The sequence below is a fragment of the Paralichthys olivaceus genome, chromosome 2, assembly GCF_024713975.1.
Source record: "Paralichthys olivaceus isolate ysfri-2021 chromosome 2, ASM2471397v2, whole genome shotgun sequence".
Lineage (NCBI taxonomy): Eukaryota > Metazoa > Chordata > Actinopteri > Pleuronectiformes > Paralichthyidae > Paralichthys > Paralichthys olivaceus.
In genome coordinates this window covers 3,942,634-3,965,671 of record NC_091094.1, presented here as the reverse complement: position 1 = coordinate 3,965,671, position 23,038 = coordinate 3,942,634, and the positions used below count along the sequence as shown (strand labels likewise).

The 23,038-nt window shown below is 43.1% G+C and overlaps 4 protein-coding genes across 5 annotated transcripts in view; 2 read left to right on the top strand and 2 right to left on the bottom strand.

Annotated features, from left to right (window-relative positions):
- Positions 1-10,563, top strand: part of flnbl (filamin B, like) — a 47,727-nt gene extending 37,164 nt beyond the window's left edge. The window contains exons 33-49 of one of the 2 annotated variants that reach the window (XM_069516522.1): positions 301-384; positions 1,273-1,378; positions 1,584-1,724; positions 2,327-2,455; positions 2,876-3,049; positions 3,210-3,368; positions 3,463-3,666; positions 3,746-3,898; positions 4,022-4,144; positions 5,120-5,386; positions 5,486-5,623; positions 5,744-5,859; positions 7,563-7,695; positions 7,832-8,008; positions 8,118-8,336; positions 8,456-8,668; positions 9,137-10,563. In XM_069516522.1, coding sequence (XP_069372623.1) covers positions 301-384; positions 1,273-1,378; positions 1,584-1,724; positions 2,327-2,455; positions 2,876-3,049; positions 3,210-3,368; positions 3,463-3,666; positions 3,746-3,898; positions 4,022-4,144; positions 5,120-5,386; positions 5,486-5,623; positions 5,744-5,859; positions 7,563-7,695; positions 7,832-8,008; positions 8,118-8,336; positions 8,456-8,668; positions 9,137-9,324 — 2,724 coding nt within the window. In that variant the 3' untranslated portion in view covers positions 9,325-10,563. The remainder of the gene's footprint in view (positions 1-300; positions 385-1,272; positions 1,379-1,583; positions 1,725-2,326; positions 2,456-2,875; positions 3,050-3,209; positions 3,369-3,462; positions 3,667-3,745; positions 3,899-4,021; positions 4,145-5,119; positions 5,387-5,485; positions 5,624-5,743; positions 5,860-7,562; positions 7,696-7,831; positions 8,009-8,117; positions 8,337-8,455; positions 8,669-9,136) is intronic. The other variant, XM_069516528.1, reaches the window with a different exon arrangement.
- Positions 10,564-11,365: 802 nt separating this feature from the next.
- On the top strand, positions 11,366-13,080 carry LOC138405915 (protein SPMIP1). Its single transcript, XM_069516514.1, has 4 exons — positions 11,366-11,659; positions 12,056-12,233; positions 12,545-12,647; positions 12,815-13,080. The coding sequence occupies exons 1-4, from the start codon at positions 11,481-11,483 to the stop codon at positions 12,931-12,933; spliced, it is 579 nt and encodes a 192-aa protein (XP_069372615.1). The 5' UTR covers positions 11,366-11,480; the 3' UTR covers positions 12,934-13,080.
- A 1,171-nt stretch (positions 13,081-14,251) lies between these two features.
- On the bottom strand, positions 14,252-17,985 carry LOC109635432 (complement C1q subcomponent subunit B-like). The gene is made up of 5 exons (XM_020096588.2): positions 17,433-17,985; positions 16,700-16,868; positions 15,803-16,034; positions 15,428-15,545; positions 14,252-14,813 (listed from the first exon to the last, which is right to left on the bottom strand). Exons 1-5 carry the CDS (start codon positions 17,433-17,435, stop codon positions 14,607-14,609), a joined length of 729 nt encoding a protein of 242 aa, XP_019952147.1. The 5' UTR covers positions 17,436-17,985; the 3' UTR covers positions 14,252-14,606.
- A 1,088-nt stretch (positions 17,986-19,073) lies between these two features.
- On the bottom strand, positions 19,074-22,786 carry c1qc (complement component 1, q subcomponent, C chain). The gene is made up of 7 exons (XM_020096589.2): positions 22,291-22,786; positions 21,703-21,818; positions 21,536-21,598; positions 21,010-21,163; positions 20,357-20,497; positions 20,147-20,273; positions 19,074-19,606 (listed from the first exon to the last, which is right to left on the bottom strand). The coding sequence occupies exons 2-7, from the start codon at positions 21,806-21,808 to the stop codon at positions 19,472-19,474; spliced, it is 726 nt and encodes a 241-aa protein (XP_019952148.1). The 5' UTR covers positions 21,809-21,818; positions 22,291-22,786; the 3' UTR covers positions 19,074-19,471.
- Positions 22,787-23,038: the final 252 nt, after the last annotated feature.

The window sequence follows — 23,038 nt, the reverse complement described above, 5'->3', positions numbered from 1 at the left end:
AAGTGAGGATGCTGTGAATAGTTTTTTATTTCACGACAAACTTCCGTAAATGGAAAAACCTTGAATCAAACCGATATGTGCTGTTTTTAAATAACGCCTGTGTTATCTGATAAGAATCCAAACATGAAGTGAGCACGAAAAATAAATGGTAGTGGAGGAATGAGAATTTCCACTTACACTCCGAACTGTAAATATGGAGAAACCTCCACACGTATGTACAAAGGTTGTGTGCATGTGTGTGTGTGTGTGAGCATGTTTGTGTACTAGGTCAGATGTTAACCCTTAATGTTGTGTCTTCAGGCTACTGATGAGGTACCCATGATGCAAGAGCAGATGTCTCAACAGCAAAAGGCCGCTCCCCCTGGAGCTGGGTTTCAGCCCTGGGTACCCCCAAAACACACACATGCATAAACACACACACACACACACACACACACACACACACACACACACACACACACACACACACACACACACACACACACAGACACGTGTGTAAGCATGCTACCAACAAGCTTTAATACACACAATGTTTTTATGATTTGGACAAAATGACCTTTTGATGGATTGTCGGATTCACACGAACATTCAAAACACTAATGAGCATGTTTAAACACACAAATACAAACTGCAGACTCACAACACAATAAATGTTCCTCATATAAACAGTATAACAGGAACATCACACACACACACACACTGACACACACACGCAGGCACTCTGCTCCTCTCTGTTGCAGGTGTTTGGCTGCTGGTTCAAACCTGACCTCGCTCTCTCCATTCTAAAGTGTACTCGCTCGACTGCTTTGCTTCCTCTGCCATCACTTCACCTTTTTGTCTCAGCCAATGGGATCGCAGCAAACTTCTAACCTCATCACGTGTTAGCGAGATGCAGAAGGCGTTGCTATGGTTAAAGGGTTTTTCTCTTTTTTTTTTCTTCTCCAGGAGATTTGTTGTGGTGGTCTCTCTCTCTCTCTCTCTCTCTCTCTCTCTCTCTCTCTCTCCCTCCCTCCCCCTCCCTCAGTGCACTCCTCATCGCTGTGGCTGCATCACAGAGTCACCTCATCATCATCACCACCATCATCATCATCCTCTTCCTCTTTCTTCCTGCTCCATCGCTACACTTCCCAGGATGCCCCCTGTGTGGGCGGGGCTTGGATGCGGTAGCAGCAGCATGTTTCTAACGCAGGTCGCTGAGGCGGACAGGAAGCGCTCGAGTGTTGAATGGCACGTTAAAGTCTATGTGTGTGTGTGTGTGTCTGTCTCCTCCAGGTGACGTCAGAGAACTACGAGCCAATCAGCAGCAGCGTCAATGGAAGCGGCTTCCGGTCGTTCGACATGGTGATACCGTTTTCTTTCAGGAAGGGTGAAATCACCGGTAAGAGACGGGTGGATGATGAGAGAGTTTTAGAAAAGATGTTTAAATTTAATGACTTTGTCCCAATTAACTGCAAACATCAAGTGATTGCCGGCTAATTTTTAAATTAAGTCCTTCAGCAAAATGTTTCGATAACCAGCAGTTTTTTTTGAAACTAGTAAAATCTCAAACATAAATCTGTTGTTTATTTCTCTGTGTGTCTCAGGTGAGGTGCTGATGCCTTCAGGTAAATCTGCTCAGCCACTGATCACAGACAACCTGGACGGGACGGTCACTGTTCAGTACTCACCTACTGAGGCTGGCCTGCACGAGATGCACATCAAATACAACGGCACACACATCCCAGGTTTGCACAACACACACACACACACACACACACACACACACACACACACACACACACACACACACATCTTTCACAACAGTGTGCAGGTGGAGAGGTGAGCTGTAGACACATGGTGAGCAGGACAGAACCTGCAGCCTTTTCCTCTGACGTCATTCTGCTGTCGGGGTGTTTGGACGATGACGTCATAGACGGGAAGGAACACGGAGAGAGTCGGTGATTAGTGTTCCGTCTCTACGGTAAACAGAAGGTGTGCACCGTGCATGTTTGTGATTAAGAAGAGCGCGTGTGTTTATTGCTTATTTTCAACCAGCAGGAGAAAACGATTAACAATCAGCCTGTAATGACGATAGACCCTGAGAATCTGGGTTTTCTCACACACACCTTGACCAGACGTCCTCACGGGGACCACAGCATACGTCACTTCTGAGCTTGTGGTTTGACTTTAATCTGTGTGTCCAAACCTGACGTCTCTTTCTGTATCTGCCTCCATTCCACTGGTCAGCGACTCCCAACACGAGACACTGATTCACATCTTCAGTCAGATTTTTATCAACCCTTGTTGTTGTTGTGTTGTTGAATGTGTGTGTTTGTGTGTGTTTCAGAGTCTCCCCTTCAGTTCTATGTGAACCATGCCAGCAGTCCCAACGTCACCGCCTACGGTCCAGGTCTGAGCTACGGCGTTGCCAAAAAGATGGCCACGTTCACCGTGTTTACAGAGGACGCCTCCGAAGGTACGGGAGGAAGGAGTAGATCATCGGTTTAAATCCAGAGGGGACTTCCTGTTGTGTCTGACCAACAGTAAATATGACATAAGTCAGACAAGAGGAAGCAAATTCTCACATTTTGGGTTTGATGCCAAGAATGTTTGGGCGTTAAATTCCCCCGTGTCGGGTTTTTCTGTCCGTTCTATCTTTTTAAACACGATATCTCAAGAACACTTTGAATTTCTTCAAGTTCAGTTGAACTTAAAAGACTCAAAGATTAGCTGATTAGAATACAGGGGTCAAAGGTCACAGTGAAATGAGTCTGTCATTTCATTTTTAGCCTAATAAAAACCTACATTGGAGCGATTGTCGTAATCTTTCTAAATTAAAATGTTATCTCTAAATTTGATTTTTTACATTCTGTATCAACTGTTTGTGTCTGTCCAGGCGGGCTGGACTTGGCCATCGAGGGTCCGTCCAAAGCGGAGATCAGCTGCGTGGACAACAAGGACGGGACGTGCAGCGTGAGCTACCTGCCCACTCTGCCCGGAGACTACAACATCCTGGTCAAATACAACAACGACCACATCGCCGGCAGCCCGTTCACCGCCAGGATCACCGGTCGGTCCGCACACCGACACGCAAAAACACACAGATCCAATGAACATTCACCCGAACCTCCGGGAAAACAAACCTTGTCTTTTATTCTGCAGTCAAGAGTTATTTTGTCTAAGCAATAATCCGACTTACCGTGTCTCACCTCTGTGTTTGTGCGTTTCAGAGGACAACCAGCGGCGCTCTCATGTCAAACTGGGCTCAGCGGCAGATTTCTCTCTGGATATAAACGAGACGGACCTCAGTGTGCTGACCGCCAGCATCCGGTCGCCATCCGGCCGTGATGAGCCCTGCCTGCTGAAGAGGATGGCTAACAACCATATTGGTACAACACGTTAAAAAATACACATTTAAAAGTTATTAAAATCTGTATTTATTTTAAAATGTCCTTTTTATCCTCTTCTTCTTCCTCCTCTCAGGGATCTCCTTCATCCCCCGGGAGGTGGGCGAGCACCGCGTCAGCATCCTGAAGAACGGTCAGCACATCCCCAACAGTCCCATCACCATCATGGTCGTCCAGTCTGAAATCGGCGACGCCACCCGAGTCAAGGCTCACGGCGACGGCCTCGTCCAGGGGACCACATTCAACAATGCCAGCTTCGTGGTGGACACACGAGAGGCCGGTCAGTTGCAGCGAGCCGTAGAAACTGTCACGTGTCTTTAACCTTAGACAGTGTTGACTCGATTTATCTGCATGTCCAGGTTATGGAGGCCTGGCTCTGTCCATCGAAGGTCCCAGTAAGGTGGACATCCAGACGGAGGACATGGAGGACGGGACGTGTGGAGTCACTTACTGTCCGACTGAACCTGGAAACTACATTGTCTCGATCCGCTTCGCTGAGGAGCACGTCCCAGGTTAAATCAAAGACACTATGACGACCATATAACTATATAATAAATGTGTGTGTCGAGACATTTAGTGAAGAACACTGGGAAATATCTTCTCGGACAAATAGAGGTGCGTGTGTTTGTCAACAGGAAGTCCGTTCACAGTGCGGGTGACGGGCGAGGGTCGTATCCGGGAGAGCATCACTCGACGACAGAAGGCAGCATCTGTCGCCAGCGTGGGGAGTGTGTGTGACCTCAGTCTGAAGATACCAGGTACACACACACACACACACACACACACACACACACACACACACACACACACTACACATTTCACTCTGACTGTAAAAACATTCGGCAAATCTGGAGGAAACTTTCAGACAAAAACGTCCTGCGTCACCAGAGCTGCTCTGTCTTTTCTAAAACTGTCTTTTTCTGACTTTGTCCTGTCTCATCTTTCTTTTATCATCTTTTCTTCCCTCTCCTTCCATTCTTCCCTTCGTCTCACCCGTCCTCTTTCTCCTTGACTCTTTCTTGTTCCTCTCTTGTTTCTTTTCCTCTAACCCACGTGCCTTCTCTTCTTCCCTTTTCTCCCTCAGTTTATCTTAATTTTCTCCTCCTTCACCTTCTGTCCCCCTTCGCTCATACCTCCTCTTCATCCTCCTCCTTTCCCTCTTCTGTGTGTTTTCCTTCCTTCGCCTCCCCGTCCTCTCGCCTCCTTCTGGTCATCCTCCTCCTCTTCCTCCAGTGAGCTGGTTCCTCCTGGTCTTGTCTCGGCAGCTCCTCTCTCACTCCTGCTCCCGCTCCTACTGCTCCCTCTGGTGGTCTGGCAGCTCCAGCGGTCGCGGGGCTCGTCCCTCCGCTGTTGTCTCGGGTCGGAGCCTCTCCCCTGGGCGCGTCCGCCTCATCTCCGGCCTCTCTGGTCTGGTGCTCGCGGGCAGAGAGAAGGACGTGAAGGGTGTTTGTGTTGTTGATGCCGGCTGCTCAGTGAGCGGTGGAGGGGTGGAGGGTGCGTTACAGAGCCCTCGGAAAAATAAACTTTACTGGGCAGCACATAGGTTTTGTTATGTTGCAGCTGTTTGTGTGTGAGATCTCTTCTCATCTGTTTCAGCTTTATTTTGTTTGGGTTTGAGTGACACATTGAATAAATCACAGAAATCAGAAGACGTCACACAGCACGCACACACAATGCATCATGGTACTTTCTGCCTGCTGCGTCGACGCCACATCTTCTGTCTGTGTTTACAGCGATCGACATGAAGGACGTCACTGCGGAGGTCACGTCCCCCTCCGGAGCGAATCAGCCCGCCGAGCTGGTCGCCGTTGGAAACGACACCTACTGTGTGCGGTTCGTGCCCACAGAGATGGGCGTGCACAGTGTGAGTGTGAGGTACAGGGGCGTGCACGTGCCAGGCAGCCCTTTCCAGTTCACCGTGGGGCCGCTGGGAGAGGGCGGGGCGTCCAAGGTGAGAGCAGGAGGTCCGGGACTGGAGGGAGCACAGGCAGGAGAGCCAGGTGAATATATACGCAACCCAAACAGACTTGACACTTCAGGGGAGTTCAGGAGCGGCAGAGAAATCCTGGACTTATATATAAATGTTTCTTGCTCAACAGCTGAGTTCAGCATCTGGACGAGGGAGGCGGGGGCCGGCGGCCTGTCCATCGCCATGGAGGGACCAAGCAGGGCGGAGATCTCATTCGACGACCGCAAAGACGGATCCTGTGGCGTCTCGTACATCGCTCAGGAGCCTGGTAGAGACAACACTCTTTACTCTGATGATAATAATGATATAACTTCCTGTATACATTTCAAAATAAAACTGAGTTCTATCAGAATAAAGTACAGTTTCTTTCTTTGCTCCTCGTCTCCAGGTGATTATGAGATTTCGGTGAAGTTTAACGACCAGCACATACCCGACAGCCCCTTCCTGGTTCCGGTCGTAGCTCCGGTGAACGACGCCCGCCGCCTCACTGTTACCGGCCTTCAGGTGAGGCATGAGGAGACACCTCCACACCCAGCCTGCCCTGCCTTGCTAAAGGGCTTTGAGGCCCAGTTGCATAAGAAATATGTTTTTCTCCAATAGGTTTGATATCATTATTTTACTCTCTCATAACATTTTTCATGTTGATAATTTTAACAATGGCACCAACAACATCCTGACGGAGCTGAATTGATCAAACTCACTTCTTTCACCCCCACATCTATTGTGAATAATGAACGATTGAAACGTGTTCTCAGAGCGACAAGAAGAAAATAAGTTGGTTGTCTCAACCCTTGAATTTGTTTCTTATTGTTTCTCAGCAGTATTAAATATTCCTTATCTTTTTAAATCCCTGCAGTTTTCCAGAATAGGCAGATTAAAGTATTAGAGTTTTCTTTATGCAACTGGCCTCATGGACGTGACCACAGTCAGGCAAACTGTTTGTGCGAAGTGGACACAAACAACGTGGAGTTCAGAAATAGAAACATCAACCCTCCGTTCTTTCTGTTTTTGAGATAAAACATCACCTCACTGTCATTCGGTGAAATTAATTTGGATTCAATTCCGTGACGTCATCTCAAAAACAGCCGTTGCCTGGCTCTGGTCATCCCGCTCTCTGTCTGGTGTGGAACTGCTGGTGTTTCTCTTGTGTTTCATTTAAAGGCTTCTAACAGCAACATCATCTTCAGCATCTTCATCATCTTCTTCATCAGCAGCAGCAGCCTCTTCAGCTCCCTGGTTGCCTGGTTACAGCAGACAGAGACGTCCCGCTCTCCTCATCGTCTGTAGTTTGTTTGTAGCTGTAGATGAACCTCCGCTCTTCTGTTAGTTAAATCCTGCTCTGTATTGTACAGTCAACAGGAAGTACTGGTGTCTTGCTGCTCAATGAGAGTTTGGATTCTGCCGAATAGTTTTTCTGTTTAATATGAATATTTGAAAATTATTGAGCAGATCTGATTTATGGCTAAATTGAAATTTTAGCATTGAAATTATTGTTTTAATTTCTTACATCCAAATCAAAAAATACACCCTGGTTATCTAATTTGGCTGAATTAATATCAATGTTATATTCTTATATATAATATTATTTAAAATGCCGTAACACTTTAATTATTGTTGAGATACATTTTTAATGAGATAACGCACATTTTTCTAATTTGGTTTTATTTTAGTTTAATTTAACTTGTTCAAGTTCTCTTACAGTTTGAATGGTGAACAGACACCATTTCAAACTAATATAATAATACATTATTTTATACCAATTAAAACTTCCACCAAAGAGAACTTTATAACTGACATTATAAAAATGTCCCTGTCTGTAAATCCGTTAATATCTTGGTCACAATTCTTTTAAAATCTAATTTAAACGGCCCTAATTAAAAAAATATATGTAACCAGCAATACTAACTTTATAATATTCACTGAGTACTTCCTCTCAGACTGTACTATGTCGTACACTCAGTTTGTCTCACTGCTTTTTAATATTGTGGCGGCCTGCCTCTGTCTGCTGGAGCTGCACCAGGAGCTCAGGTAAGAGTAGAAAACAGTAGAGACGTGGTAGAAAAAGAGAAACAAGAACTAGAAACAACTCACTACTGCAAGTATTTGTATACAAGTCTGTGTTTTGAGGTGTTACTTTATTTATCTTCCTCCCTACTCCAACGTCCGTCCCTGTCCACTGACTGTGTGTGTGCGTCCGACCTCTGTAGGAGTCTGGCCTGAAGGTGAATCACCCAGCATCCTTTGCGGTGCGTCTGAATGGAGCGCAGGGGAAGATGGAGGCCAAGGTCCACAGCCCCTCTGGTGCTCTGGAGGAGTGTGCCGTCACCGAGCTGGAGAAAGGTTTGTGTTCACGGGTGAAATGTGGAAACTTAAGGCCGGGAAAGTTGCTGGTTAAGTTCCTGATGCTATTCACAAACAAACTCGCCGACATGTGTTGGGGCCTGTTTGTAACGGATCCCTCCGCCCTCTCCTCCAGACAAGTATGCGATCCGGTTCATCCCCAGGGAGAACGGCGTCCACACCATCGACGTCAAGTTTAACGGCTCCCACATCCCGGGAAGTCCTTTCCAGGTCCGAGTCGGGGAACCAGGACAGACCGGAGAGCCGAGTCTGGTCACGGCGTACGGAGCTGGACTGGAGAGAGGCACGACAGGTGGGTGACCCGTCTGTTCACCTGTGTGACCCCTGACCTCTTCACTTGTAACTGGTGGACATTTTTAGTTTGTAAGACAGAAATTGTGGGAGTGTCTGTAATGTTGCAGGTACCCAGTCAGAGTTCATCATCAACAACACTAAGGCGGGCCCCGGGGCCTTGGCCGTGACCATCGAGGGTCCCTCCAAAGTGAAGATGGACTGTCAGGAGGTTCCAGAGGGCTACAAGGTGCAGTACACCCCCATGGCTCCTGGGAACTACCTGATCAGCATCAAATATGGAGGACCCAACCACATCGCTGGAAGTCCCTTCAAGGCTAAAGTCTCAGGTAAGGAAGCTGCTCCACGAGTCAGTGGGTCCCTAACGGATCAGTGAGGAACGTCACACTCTTGTGTTTCATTCTTTACTGAGAGAAGTCTCAATCTCAACTCCTCCGCTCCCTCTCAGGTCCACGGTTGGTGACGGTGACCAACGCCAGCGAGACGTCGACCCTGACGGTGGATCCGGCCGTGCGGGCGTCCAGCAGCAGCAGCCTCGCCCAGAGCATCATGCCCAGGCCGAGCGACTCGGACGCCAGCAAGGTGCTGAGCCGAGGCTCCGGCCTCAGCAAGGCCTTCGTGGGCCAGAGGAGCAGCTTCTCTGTCGACTGCAGCAAGGCCGGTAAGGACGTCTGCAGCCAGATCTCACCGTTGACCCGCGGGGATCAAACGTTAACGACTCAAAACACGTTCCCCGTAATCGTCTCATAAATTCTGAAATCTCTGGGTGTAGATGAGGAAACCAAATCAACACTTTGATCGCCCAGTACTCAGTTCAGTATGAGACCTCATTTAAATTCACTAGATCCAGAGTTTTCATTAAGATCTGCACCAATTTGATATAAATATCAGTCACTTGAACATTTTTAATCATCAAGATCCATGAATTTTCTCTGAGAACCAATGAAAATGTGGATAAAAGTCGGATCTGACAGTTAAAGAAAAACCTGGACCTGATCTGAATCCACAGCAACATGTGTTCGTGTTGGGTCCTGCTCCGCAAAACCTGGAAAACTTAGATGAAAACATAACTCTTATGTTGGATTTGATAAGAAACGACTTGTCTGACTTCGTCTGTCTCCGTCCTCAGGTAAGAACATGCTGCTGGTGGGCGTGCACGGTCCTCAGGTTCCCTGTGAGGAGGTGCTGGTCAAACACTTGGGCAACCTGCAGTACAACGTCGGCTACCTGCTGAGGGAGCGGGGCAATTACGTCCTGGTGGTCAAGTGGGGCGACGACCACATCCCGGGCTCCCCCTTCCACGTCGTCGTCCCATGATGCACCACGAAACCCGCTTTGCATCCCTGTTTGAGTTGAAGTGGACACATCAGCTGCAATGAGCAAGTTGCTTAACAAAGCTTTTTCAGTTCAAATCGGATGCTTTAAGGAGGTTCTGCCCCGACATGATTTACTGTAGATGTTGAAAAGTGATTCGACCTTCATGTTTTTAAAAACCCTTAAAGTTGAAGGGGACAGAAAATTAACACGTCAGTGAATTGAGACGGTCTGAGGGGAAAACCGAGGGATGACATCACCTGATTAGAGGAGGAGATATCATCAGATTTTTGCTGCCCTGAAATTATTAATTCACAAATCTTGCACTTGAGGAGTCTTTTTAAAACTCGCTTGGTAAATTAAAGTTTGCAGTTTTACTGAAGAAGTTAGTTTGTGAGAATGTCGGCACGCAACAGCTCGGTTTTGGAAAAGTGGAGCCAAACTTTTTTTTTTTTAAATGTTAATGATTAGGATTAAAACTGGAAATTACGCAGCAGTTTCCCTTCAGGGACAAAGTGTTCACTTTGTTTCTGCACCGAGGAGCCAAACGAAGTTTCTCTGATCCAACCTGGTGCCACGAGGAGAAGCCAGTAATAACCAAAATAAAAGTGCGGAGAATGAAACAAAAAAAACCCATCTCGACTAAATAACTGGACTTCTCTGTGTTTGCTTTATCGTTTAAGTTTGTTTAAAAAAAGAATATTGACAAACCGGATTCACTCTTTCACGAAACGCCAAACTGCACGTGACTACTGACGTCTGCTGATTTCTTTCTCTTGAACCTCTTAAAAAAAAATCCCATTAGTTCGTAACAAATCAACGACGCTACTGTTTCCTGCACTGACCAACACACTACTTAACTACGAGGGTCATCGCTGTTCTGTTGTTCCTTCAGCTGCATTTATTTTTCACAGATCTGACGTTTAACTGTGAGGCTGGTTTCAAACTCGAGCAGGAAACAAACTTAAACACTCGTTTAAGATTCAGATCTGAGCTGCGGAGTGAAAGGTCAGATCTGGGTTTGTGTGAGAATCATTTGTGTGAACGGGGATGGATCTGTTCCCGTGTCTGACCGGGCTGTCGTCGCCTTGTCACTGCTACTTTTCATACTTTTTTTTTTTTTTTTTTGTATGTGGGGAAAGAAAAAAATCATTTTGTATTTTGGGGAAAAGGTGTTTTAACGTTAAACTAAAGTCTAGAGATGATGTACATTTGATAATTAAAATAAAAGTGGAAATCAGATGAACGACTTCTGTCTCATTTCCTGGGTCTCAGTTCAGTTACTGCAGTGAAACCTGTTTTCTCTCTTCAGTGAGAATCTGAACATTCAGTCAGAAAATAATCGTGACCAGATCTTTTTATCCTTTGTGTTGAAGTGATATTTATTCTCACATGTGATCTGTAAAATGCTTAAATTTGAATGATTGCAAGACTGAATTATAAAAGTTATTTCTTCTTTCCGTTCTCGCTGTAAACAATAAGGGTTTGGCACAAAGGTACTTATATTTGAATTTGTGTTTTAAAATAAAGTTAGTAATGTTAAAATGGTGTGTGTGTGTGTGTGTGTGAGCGAGCCTCTGTGTGTGTGCGTGTCATGTTTCCCTGTGTTGCCGTGTGTTATCTGATCACTTCCACAGTTGGAATCTGAACCTGCACAGCTTCTCTTCAGGCACAACAAAGGTAAAATAAGATTTATGTTGAATTATCTACTATCAGCACCTCTACTGTAATGTTTAAAACAGTTTGCAGCTATAGCTTCATTTTTAAAAACAAATTTAAATGCCTTTGAGTTTTTTTTATTTTTCTCTTTCGGTCATGAAATTATATTTGTATTTATTCTACCTTCATAATCTTCATTGAGTGAAATTGAGAAAAGTTTTTTCATCAAGACGTTTCAAATTAGACACAAACGCGATCAGATGTGGTGAAGATGTAAATGACACATGAATATTTTACCGTTGTATCTGGAATGTTGGTAACAACTACATATGTTATATAGATAAATAAATATTAGGTTGTGGTCCCGGAGACATTCAGGATGTGTTGTAACATCAGGTGATGACTGGATTTGTCAGGACAGACGTGAACACCAGGACTGACTCTTTTTTTAAAGATGGTGTTCACTGTGTTAGATACTGAGTGAAAGTCTCTGGCAGGAGATGCGTGGCAGCTTGTTGACGACTCAGAGTCAGAACTGCTACAGGGAGCAGATTCAGAAGGAGACGTTGACTCGTTTGGCCTGGAAGAGCCGCTACGCCGCCGTCTACCCGTCCCGCTGCAGCGACCAGCCCATCGGCACGGAGGCCTCACAGCCGCCTGCTCTGTCGGCTGAGCCCCGGTGAGCCGCTGCACATTCAACCTGCTGCTCAGATAACACCAGAGCATTTAAACTGCTGAGTCATGAGCCAGTCAGCAGCACGAGAGCAGGGAAACAGAAGCAAAAGAGACAAAATCCTTCATGCAAACAATGGAACACAAATACTGAGGAAAATGTTGTGGAACCAAAGAAGATGTGAAAAATGATACAGATGAAATAATGAAATGGTAAATGAGAAACCAGAGTTAAACCGGTGAAGGATTAGAAACTGATTCTGGAATATAATTCTGCAAAGACTCAAGATTTCATCACTATATAAATAATAATAAATATTTTATTCACCGAAAAATGTCTCTATCACGTCAACAATTATTAAGATGATGCATAAAATGAATCTCATGTTAATGCTCCACCCAGCAGGGCTGCCCTGCCTCCTGTTACCAGTGCACCCAAGAAGAGGCAGAGCGACCTTCCTCCTCCTCCTCCTCCTCCTCCTCCTGCTCCTCCTGTGGACGGTCGGCTCAGTGTGGCTCCCACCATGAGGCCGGTTTCTCCACAGACCTCACAGGCTCTTTATCAGGACTCCTCTCACCACGTATGAAACACATCTGCTGTAAAAAGTCTCCTCCACTGTTGCTTCCCAGGAGAATAACGTAAAAAATAGTTTGGTTGATTTATTAACGGCTTCAAATCCAAACTGTAACGACAGGCTTTGAATCAGACGAACGTTTCTCCAACTGGTAAAACTAAAATGTGTCTGTGCAAAGATTCTCCTTGTTTCCAAATCTTAAAATGTACTTTAACAAACATGAAAGACTCCTTTTATAACTTGGTTTGGTCAGTATTCCTAAAGTTTATGCCAAAAAAAATCTTTAAAAAGTGATTTCAAGTGAACTGTCTGTGCAGGGGAGAGGCCGGAGACTGTACCTGCAGAGACGAGGCCTGAGGAGACCCGAGGAGAAGTTTGACTTTCCTCTGCTCTCGTCCTGGGAGTACGGATGGAGGCTGGGTAAGATGGAGGGAGAAACACAAACCTGATGTCACAGTAGAGCTCGTAACTCCACCAAGACCCAACAGTCCCATTAAAAGTCCCTCAAACCTTCATTTCTCTCATGAAACCACTTTTTTTCATCAGATTTTTATTTGTCCATATTAACTGTGTCTTCTTGTCTCCAGGTGACTACGCTCTGGATTACAGGACTCCCTCCTGTGCCAGGTTGTCTGTGGTGAGAAACTCCTTCTTCACCAGGAACGGCGTGTTCGGCAGCTCGTCAGCCACCGACACGCTGGGCTGAAGCTCGCCCACTAGAGGTCGCTGTGCAGTCACGGTTTACAGCAGCTAACGGGATTTGATTTATCACTTAAAGGTCCAGTGTGTAAGATTTAGCTGAAAGTGAACTATTGATGTAGAATAATCCTCACGATGTTTTCACTGGTTCGGTTCATCTAAATTGTATGAATTGCACTTTTCTTTATATTTAAATACTGTGTGTGTAGAAAATAAATCAACAATGCGTGAACAGATTTTCACCAAACTCAGTGGGAATGTTACTCTGAAGTTTATCTCGAGATGACTCACTTTTAAACCTGATCAAGGTCAAAACTTTCTTCATTAACTTTCCTCTTTCTTACAATGACTCATTTTCCAAAATATCTCCCACAAATAAAAGCGCGACAAACAGAAAATGATTCAAATAATAATTCAATATCGTGCGATAAGTAACATCATCTTTTTTTCTTTTTTTTTTAAAATGTCTCTCTGGATGACGTCATCATGATGTCACACTGAACTGTCATTATTACGACAGAACAAAAGTTGCACATTTAGAGCTCATGCGTCCAACTGAGGGTTTTAAATTTCCCCTTCTATGATTTTTACTTTGCGTTTGACTGATTGGATCCTGACTTCCTGTTCATTTGAATAAGACGCAGATGAATCCATGGAGGGATCCTCGGCCTCCTGTGTCGGGTCGAACGTCTGGTAACCGGAGGCCGAGTGATGAGTAATTCATGAGCTGGTATCGGTCAGAGAGGTTCAACCCCTCACACCTGTTACCTCAGTGCTTCCCGACAGAGGAAACGTTACACACCACAAACATAAATGATTCATTTGTAATCATGAGAACTCCTCCATGTTGATGTCTGATGAATTAATTTAATATTTATCGATGTGTAATATTCTCTCCTCTTTTTTTTTTTTCAATCCTTCAAATGATAAGGCTCCTCCTGCAGCGGTTTGTAGTTAAGGCGAATAAAAACAGGAAAATCAATCAACAAGAATATGTGAGTTAATCTTTCAGACTTTACTTTTACTCTTTGTAAATCTTGTTTTTCTTTTAGAACAGATGAGTCACACGAGGAACGTGAGGACGTCTGATGAAATGCTTCCGCACAATCCAGCAAAAGTCAACACAGTGTTGTGTTTTTGGAAAAAGCCCAGCAGTTGTTTGAGTTAGAAAAGATGCTAAGATTAAAGAGAAGTGTTTTATTTTAGTTGTGAATTTTATTGTGATGGAAGATCCTCATGTTAATGTATTAAATGAAAAAATATTGTCATTTTAAATTCGCATCAGGCTCAAACCTAAACTACATCGAACAAAAGAAAAAGTCAAATGAAGAAAAGTTTCTTTATCGGTTTAACAAAACATATAAAGCGACAAAATACACTGAAAATCGTTTTTATAAAACCCCCAGAATGTGAAAACACATCGTTTCTAACTGTTCTGAATTTACTTTTTGTGTTTTTCTCCCCGAGAGTTGTGGATTACACATGAGCCATATTTTAAATTTAAAAACTGTAAGAAATCCCATCACTCGTCGGTTGTCCAATCCTTCCACTAAACTCAAACCAGTAATTGAAATGATTCTACTTCATAATAAGTGTATTTAGTTAAAACATGCAACACACGCTTGATTTCTCTGCTGCACACGTCACTGAAAGTCTTTTATTCGCTGTGACCGTGGATCTTCAGGCCGTGGGGAAGACGAGGAAGCCGGTGAAGGTGTGACTGGTGCTGGTCTGGGACGTCAGGCTGTTGAACCTGGTCGCCTGGAGGGAGACCTTGTCTCCGGCGTTCAGCTCCAGGACCGCAGAGCCGGAGGTGACCAGGAAACCTTCAGACATGTCGCACATCATCAAGTGAACGGCAGAGTCCTTCATCAGCTTCAGACAAACCTGGAGCATCAACACACGTAAAGTGAGGAGCAGCAGAAACCACCGGAACTGAGTCAGTCTCATCCGTCGTACATATGTTGCATTGATTCTAAAGTTTGGTTTATGTTTAGTTATTGTCCTCGGGTGCTGTGAAATTAAATGTATTATTTTTATTGAGTTTAAGTGAAGAGGTACAGAAAAGAAGAAGGTATCACATTTGTGTACTTTTTGAAGTTTTGCTGCTGCAGGAATTAATGAATGTGTACTTTAATTAATTAGTTTACAGTTTATTTGTAAAATATCAGGTTTTTGTGGAGGAGAATGTGATTCACTGGAATAAAAATAAAACAGAGGTGTTCCTGTATAACATTTATAGAAATGTTCTTTATCCAAAGCAGAAGTTCTTATTATACATAATGGTTCTCTGTAAGTGTTGAGCCGTTAATATTATTATTAATATTAGTATTATTTAATATTGGTGCTGTTCCATATATAAACTGTGGTGTAGTTTCATCTAATGCAACATATCTTATGTGTGATATTCATCCCGTGCAGGGAAATGAAAGATTCAGTAAACTAGTCTATTATAGATTAGAAATATTAAATATAGAATCAGGAAACAGAGTTGGACTCACTCGACTCTTCGCTGATATGTGGTAACTGAAGAAATAGATTCCTCCGATGACGCATGTGAAACTCCCGTCAGTCAGAGATTGTCCGTAAAGCTCTTGATCCACTTCTGACGTAATCTCACTGTGGGAAGTTTACACAGGTATTTTACTTTTTATTTACTGACAGAGGCCGGTCTTCAGGTTTAGGAAGCAGGGCATCATGGGTATCATATCCACTGCTGGGAACAGACAAGAAAACCTGATTTTTTTGTTTTCTGTGACCTCTGTCTGCAAAAATAACTTTTATTTACACATTGAACCTCTGAAGCTTTTGTCTTGCTGCTCAAACACCCCATTAAACATCGCCCTGTTCTCCTGTGACTTCAGACCTTCTCTGACCTGGTGAAGGTGATGGCCGTGTCGAGCTCTTGTGATTCAAGCCTGCTTCGTTTTCTGGAGAAGAAGGGTTTCTCTTGGCCGGAGGCGCTGAAGGGTTCTCCTTTCAGCCCCAGGGCACCTGGAAACCCAGGGGGGCCCGGCATACCCATATCCCCCTTCAGCCCAGGCCGACCCGGGGGGCCGTTAAGACCTGGTGCCCCCTTCAGACCCATGAGATGCAGGCTGGACTCACCTGCTCATAGAAAAGCAGGAATGTTTGAGTATGAACTGACACCAAGATTAAAGATAAGTGTTTTATTTTCTCTGTAAATTGAAAGTCTATATTGTGATCTACTCAAAAGAATTATAATAAAACTCAAAATGTTAATTTCATGAAAGGAAATCAAGATATCTCATTGAAACTAAACAGAACAGAAAAATCAAATCAAATCTTTATCACTTTGACCAAATATTCAGAAAGAAGATGCTGCAATTATCCTTTCCTATAGTAAAATCCTACAAATATTGTTCTGAATTTGTTATTTGCATGTGTTTTTCTCAGAGCCACAGCTAAATACACAGAGTTGTGGTTTGTATGTGCACCACATTTTCGTTTAAATTGAAGTGACTGCAATGATTAATGAGAAAATTGTTATTATTTAATCACATTTTAATTGATCCATGTGCTCGATCCTTCCACCAAATATCACCTGAGCTTCAACATGAAAAATGAAAATTCACTGCTGCTTCAAACTTGAGTTAAATTAACTTGAGTTGAGAGATTTGTTCAAAGTCGATTCATGAGTTTAGTCACTTTGATTTGAATCTGATTTTACTCTCTGAAATAAGAAATGTCGCCGACTTGAAAAAAAAGAACGTGTGAAATGTATTTGATGTTTGAGTGTTTGAACTCTGAACCTGGATCTCCCCTCTCTCCTTTGGGACCGTCTCTGCCGTTGGGCCCATGAATTCCAGGTATCCCAGGGATCCCCGGGGGTCCCGTGCTGCAGGGACTCTGTGTGAGGGCCGGGGCGACGTGCACCAACAGCAGCAACACTGCAGTGCTGAAGCTCAGCCACTGGAGGGCCTGAACACACAGATTACAGATTTCCATGCAAATTTAGTCAAAATCAAATAAAACAATTTTCTCAGATAAAAAAAGTAATGTGATGTAATTGAATGTATCTGTGTGTAATGTAATGTTATGTAAGTGTGATGTAAATGTAAATGGGAAAGTAATGTTTTGTAAATGTAATATAAATATAAATATAATGCAATGCTCCCATTCACTAACATTAGGTTGTACAAATACACAGTCGACTCAGATCATATCAACAACAGCAACATTAACATCACCACATGTTTTTCCTTGTGACTGTGAATCCCAGCAACTCACACAAGATCACATTACTGCATCAGACTCAGTCCATCCAACTGTCCACTTAAAGACCTAACCAGTATCTACACATGCGAGACAATGTTGAAATCAAGACACAGTGAATTCACATTTAAGATAAAACAACGACCGTTAATGGAACCGAGAGAACAGAGGACAATTCACTGCGTTTCAAGTTTCCAACACAAACACTGAATCAGAAATCTAACTTCTCCACCGTCTGTCTGAGTGAGTGAGGACACAGAAAGGTCTCACCATTGACAGGCAGAGCACTGGTCCTGTGGTGATTAAGATGATGAAGATGATGGAGAGGTGAAGAGCGGAGGTGAAGAGCGGAGGTGAAGATCCGTCCTGCTTCACAGCGACAGCAGCGACTCAGTCAATATAAAAAAAAAAAGGGAAGTGAAATGGTTGAAGTGAGAAAGTTCGCTGCTCTACTGCTGCTCAGAGGTGGAATTCAACAAAGTACTGTACATTCACTCCTGTTGGTGTCTTTGAGTACAAATTTGAAGTACCTGTACTACAGCTTCAGCTCATTTTACACGTAAAACATTTACATGTATTCAGAAATCCACTGTTACAGTTATTTTTATAGTTCATAGTCTTTATTGAAACAAATGTTCACATCAACTCAAAGAGTAAAACCCAGTTTAAACACTGATGCATCAAATAGTGAACAAGTTATATAATATACAGAAGAAGAGTGTAATACTTCCATGCTCATTTTAGTACTTAACTTTTAAGTATTAAAACTTACAACTTCTACTTTCATAACGTATTTCTTTAATGCCTTTTTAAAATCAGTTGGTTTAAAAAAATGTCTTTTAATTGCTACTTTATACTTTTGCTCCACTACTTTACCAGTAGTAAAAAAAATCTATTTTTTACTCAAGTTTAGTTTCTATTAACTTCCGAGAATTCGATGTTTTCTCCTGTTAAATTTTTTTTATCTGACAGAGAATCAAACTTCAGTGGAAGTGAAACAGCTGAAGAAGAATTTTCATGAATCATTGAATAAATAAAACCTCCACATGAACAATTGTTCTGTTTTTATCTGAACATCTGTTAACTTTTCCCTGACAGGGTGTGTGAAGCTCTGAACCTCGGTCGGAACGTTAGTATCGGTTCTTCAAAAATCTTTTATTTCCAGAGTTGCTGCAGATTTTTATAATTTCACCCTGTGAAATGTGCCACTTAATCATTTTCTGATCCTCTTTTCATTTTTTATTCCGTCCTAATTTTTGTTCTCTCTCTCAAAGTTCAGACTCTGGTGACACCAAGAAATCAAACCTTGTTTTCATGTGTTTTCATTTCAATGTTTTTCCGTTCAGTAACTTTCGACACTGTAAACGATGCAGTTCCATGTCTGTGTTTTAAAGCTGACATCTTGAATATTAGCTTGAAATTCAATAGGTGCAGGAGTTGCAGGTAACAACTTTAACTTGATGTAGGTTTTATTTTACAATTTTAAAATAAGCGTCGAAATCTAATTTAGAGTCATCAAAAAAGCATTTATTTATTTATTTTCTATTTTCTCAAACACAAGTTTACAGGCGGCACCCGACCTGCATGTTATACAACCAACTAACAATTTTTAATTTGATCATTTTTTTATTCTTTTCACCCATTGTGTTTGTATAAATTGTAATTTTAGCTGTAGACGTAATAATGAATAATGCTGCGTGCATGAAATTGATTTTTTAAATCTTACTATTTTCTATGTTCTGTAAACAGTTCTTGTCTCAACTGTCTGGAAATTCACAAAAATGTACAACTTCAACTATTTTAAATATCTAAAGGAAACTGTGTGTGTGTGTGTGTGTGTGTGTGTGTGTGTGTGTGTGTGTGTGTGTGTGTGTGTGTGTGTGTGTGTGTTAGGATCATAAGGACAAAGCATTCAGGTTGTTTTCAGATCTATATTTGTAGTTTTGCAGCTCAGATTATGACAGAAAATAAAATCAACACAGTGAATTGGACATGGTAACTTTCAAAACTGAAGAAAAACTAGAAAGCTGGAAATAACCCGACCAAATATTTAATGATAAACATTTTTTAAAGCTGATGAAAAAAATATTAAACCCAATTGCTAATGGAGACAAAATCCTTCTTCGTCAAAAGTGACAAAAACACACAATGTAATACAAACTAAAGTCACGTCTGGGTCTGCACAACGTTTTTCACGAAGTAAATACATTTTAAAACCAGTCGGGATTTAATTGAAGCCAATGAAATGACACAGTTTGCTGTAAAGACGTTTTAGGACGGAAGCCGTTTCGTGTTTCCCGTCCTCCGGCTCAGTGAGGACGCAGCAGGAAGCCGGAGAAGATGCTGTAACCGGCCGGTTTCCCTCTCATCCCTCTGTAGTCTTTGGTCTCCAGCCAAACCTCCTGATCTCTCGACATGTAGACGGCCAGGCCACCGGACGTCACCTGGAATCAGACATTTAATCTTAGCGTAAATGATGGAATGATAAATAATAAATAAAAAGATAAAATGGGTTTGCATAAGGTTTTGTTGGTGTCTCTAATATCGTTGGTTTTACACACCAAGATCAAGCGATACCTTGAAAAACACATTTTAATACTATATTACAGTACCTTCAAAATGTGGTACAATAAACGTACGTTATAAGTTTACATGACTTAATTCTCTGACTCGTGACTTCTTCATGACGTCACTTATCATGTGACATCATAAGATGGGCAATCATTTTCTGATCAACATAAGATTTACATTGTCTTACTATTATTTGAGGAGATATGTTGGTAAAAGCGTTATCCTGACCAAAGTCGTTTGTTGCCTTGACCTTTGTCCAATCAGCTCCAAAAGTGAATGATCTGGAGATACACTCCCGACTCGTACTTAAACCAAGTTTGGTGAAAGTCCGTCATTAGATTGTTGAGTTATTTTGTTCACATTCACACACGCACACAGGGTAAATGTATTTAGTGACTGTTTAATGCTCGTACCTGTCTCCTCACACGGCGGAGATCACAGAATGATGTCAGCAGATTTCCATCCATCTTCATCAGGACACAGAGACGTTCGTCTAAAGAGGCGTGAAACACAAAGTAGTACGTCCCCGGGACGCGACACCTGAAACACACAAACTCACTTGATTCACAAAACGTGGATTCGTTTGACTCCCGTCTCGCTGCGGCCCGTTCACTGTCAGTCACCTGAAGCGTCCCGTGTCTGTGTCATAGTCATTGTTGATGTTGGTGATGACTGTGATGAACCGAATGACGCTGGATCTATCCGGGTAGTCGTTGGTGCCTCTGGCCACGCTGAAGGCCGCCCTCTGCTGGATTCCGATTGACCTGCAGCCACAGAAGCAACAGAAAGTGAGGGCCGGAGCCCCGCGGCAAAACGTAATCTGTGGCCCCCAATTAAAACTAGACCATATACTGTAAATAAAGATGGATGACGGCTCCCCGCAAGTGTAGCTAAAATGTCTCAATCTCCATCTGGTGGCTGGTTACAGCATAGGTCATAAACACCACCTCCTCCATGTTATTGGATGGTACTTAATAAAAAATGTTCCTGAAGATGATTTCTGTCATTTTGGGCAGTTTTCATCAACTCGAAGGAGTTGTTTTATAAAAATGGACTGAAAGGACATGATTGTCTTTGGTGCAGGAGGGCTGCGTCCACATTTTTGCTTCAGTTCTGGATCGTGGGAGGATGTGAAGATGTTTTATCTTTGCTTACAATAGATTCCTAAATTTTCAACGTTGAGAGTTGAGTAAAACTCCCCTGCAGAGCAACACACTTCTCTTCTGTCCTCATCAGGCCTCCTGTGACTTGCTCAGTGATTTGTCCGATTACATACCCGGATTCCCCTGGTTCTCCGGGAGGGCCGTCAAACCCTGGGAGCCCTGGTCCCCCAGGATCCCCACTCTGACCTCGTTTACCAGGGGCCCCCATCAGCCCCGGCACCCCCTTCTCTCCCCTCCGTTGGCCGAGCCCGCTGACAGCCTCTGCTCCTGCAGACACCAACAACATTTCATGAGCTGCACCAACCTGCTGTGTCTCACAGTTAGATTAAACTCTTCCTGAGAGTTTGGGATGAATGTTGTAATCTAATGTCTGTGTGTGTTGAATATGGAACTGGAGTCATGGCCAAAGTTCAGGAATACAACCAAAAGCTGCCAAAACTCACTAAAGCTGCTTTCAGGCATACACTGGAGGATCTGCATGTTAGAATGCAAATGTCTGAGTCATTTTACAGAACTTTTCGAGTGAGCCCATGTGAGAATACAGCAGGAGCCATAGATGTAGATGTTCTGGGCATCAATGTTTTTATTTATCAGCTGACCTGTTTATGGAAAAGTGCTTAATAAATTATATTATCTTACCTGGTTGTCCTTTCTCTCCTTTATTTCCATCACGACCGTCTCTGCCGGGCAGCCCAGGCATACCTGAGGATGGAAGACGTAAAGATAAAACACACACACACACACACACACACACACACACACACACACACACACACACACACACACACACACACCACTGGACATACCTGGCATCCCGGGAATCCCTGTTGCCGGGCAGGTCTCCAAAGAAACCAGCAGGGGTACGACCAATGAGAGCAGGGCTCCGATCACCAGATAGAAGTGACGGATCATGATGGAGAACCTGTGATGGACGAGACGAGACAAGGATGATTAGACCAGAGAAGAGTGGGGAGGAGAAGAGGGAAGGATGCTAGGAAAGGTGAGGAGGAAAAGATGAGAGGAGACAAGTGGAAATGAACAAAGAAGAATGATGAGGTTAGCAAAGAGAAAGATGGGAAGAGAAGAGAAGAGCAGAGGAGACTAGGACAGGAAAGATAAGTGGAAAGGGTGATAAGAGAGAGGAGAAGAAGATGGTGGATGCATGGGACATGCATGAAGGAGGGATGACGAAGACAGGAAAAAGACAAGAGGAGGAGAGAGGGAAAGAAGAGACAGGGTAGTGTTGGGACAAGAGGAAAGGTGGAGTGGATCATACAGCTCAAATATCCAAATTCATTTTTTGATATATGAAATACACAATCTTAATAATAAAGGAGAAACAAGCTGATTCTTTCACTCATGTTTCTGTTAAATAAAGAAATGTATAAACTCACCTGAGAGAACAGACAGAAGAATAAAAACCACTGTGACCAGTTGAAAACAAAGTGAAGTGAAGCTGGTGTGAAGCAGCCGGATGAGGAACAGAAAGAAAACAACACACTCAGCAGCTTTTACTCGGGACAAGATTTTCTGAGCTGACTGGAAGTAGTTCTGTAAATTTCTGAGGTCAGAGAGAAATGGAAGAAGAACGAGGGAAACGTTTATCCTCCTCTGTACAAATACTGCACGTCGCTATGTGTCACTGTAGGAAAACTCTTAAGTTAACTGTCTTAACTCTTATTCTTCGGCACGTTGTGATTTGGTGCTCGACAAATAAATCCTTGAAATGCAGTAAAATTCTGCTCTGGATCATTTTTCTTGTCTCACTCATGCAGTGGTGAAGGAAGTACACTCAAACATGTTACTTGAGTAAAAGTAAGTACTTGCTTTTAAATGTACTAATGTATTAAAGGTAAAAGTATTTGTCCCTAATGTAACTTTCATCATTATGACTGAATCCACGTCAGGTGTTTCTGCAGCTGTGCTTTGTTCTCGTTAAAGGAGGCGGGGTCTAATGTTAAGTGGTCGCTCTGATTGGATCGATGGACCAATTCACTTCTCTATATTAACCACTTTTATAAATATATATTAAAAAAAACAAAGTAAAGCAATGCATTATAAAACATATACTGGAGAAGAAAGTACAGATACTTTCTGATATGTGCAGTGAGGTAAAAGTAGGTAAATCCGCTTGAGTAAAGT

Bases quoted from the DNA above. Each gene is read 5' to 3' on its own strand.
- LOC138405915 (XM_069516514.1), top strand. From the start codon at position 11,481: ATGCGTGGCAGCTTGTTGACGACTCAGAGTCAGAACTGCTACAGGGAG. The intron at 11,660-12,055 runs GTGAGCCGCTGC...TGCTCCACCCAG, and splicing joins GCTCTGTCGGCTGAGCCCCG to CAGGGCTGCCCTGCCTCCTG. The intron at 12,234-12,544 runs GTATGAAACACA...CTGTCTGTGCAG, and splicing joins ATCAGGACTCCTCTCACCAC to GGGAGAGGCCGGAGACTGTA.
- LOC109635432 (XM_020096588.2), bottom strand. The intron at 15,546-15,802 runs GTCAGAGAAGGT...AACTTCCCACAG, and splicing joins ACGGCCATCACCTTCACCAG to TGAGATTACGTCAGAAGTGG. The intron at 14,814-15,427 runs GTGAGTCCAACT...TTGATGCTCCAG, and splicing joins ACATATCAGCGAAGAGTCGA to GTTTGTCTGAAGCTGATGAA.
- c1qc (XM_020096589.2), bottom strand. From the start codon at position 21,808: ATGATCCGTCACTTCTATCTGGTGATCGGAGCCCTGCTCTCATTGGTC. The intron at 20,498-21,009 runs GTATGTAATCGG...CTGTGGCTGCAG, and splicing joins GGAGAACCAGGGGAATCCGG to GTCAATCGGAATCCAGCAGA. The intron at 19,607-20,146 runs GTACGAGCATTA...GTCTGATTCCAG, and splicing joins TCCGCCGTGTGAGGAGACAG to GTGACGTCCGGTGGCCTGGC.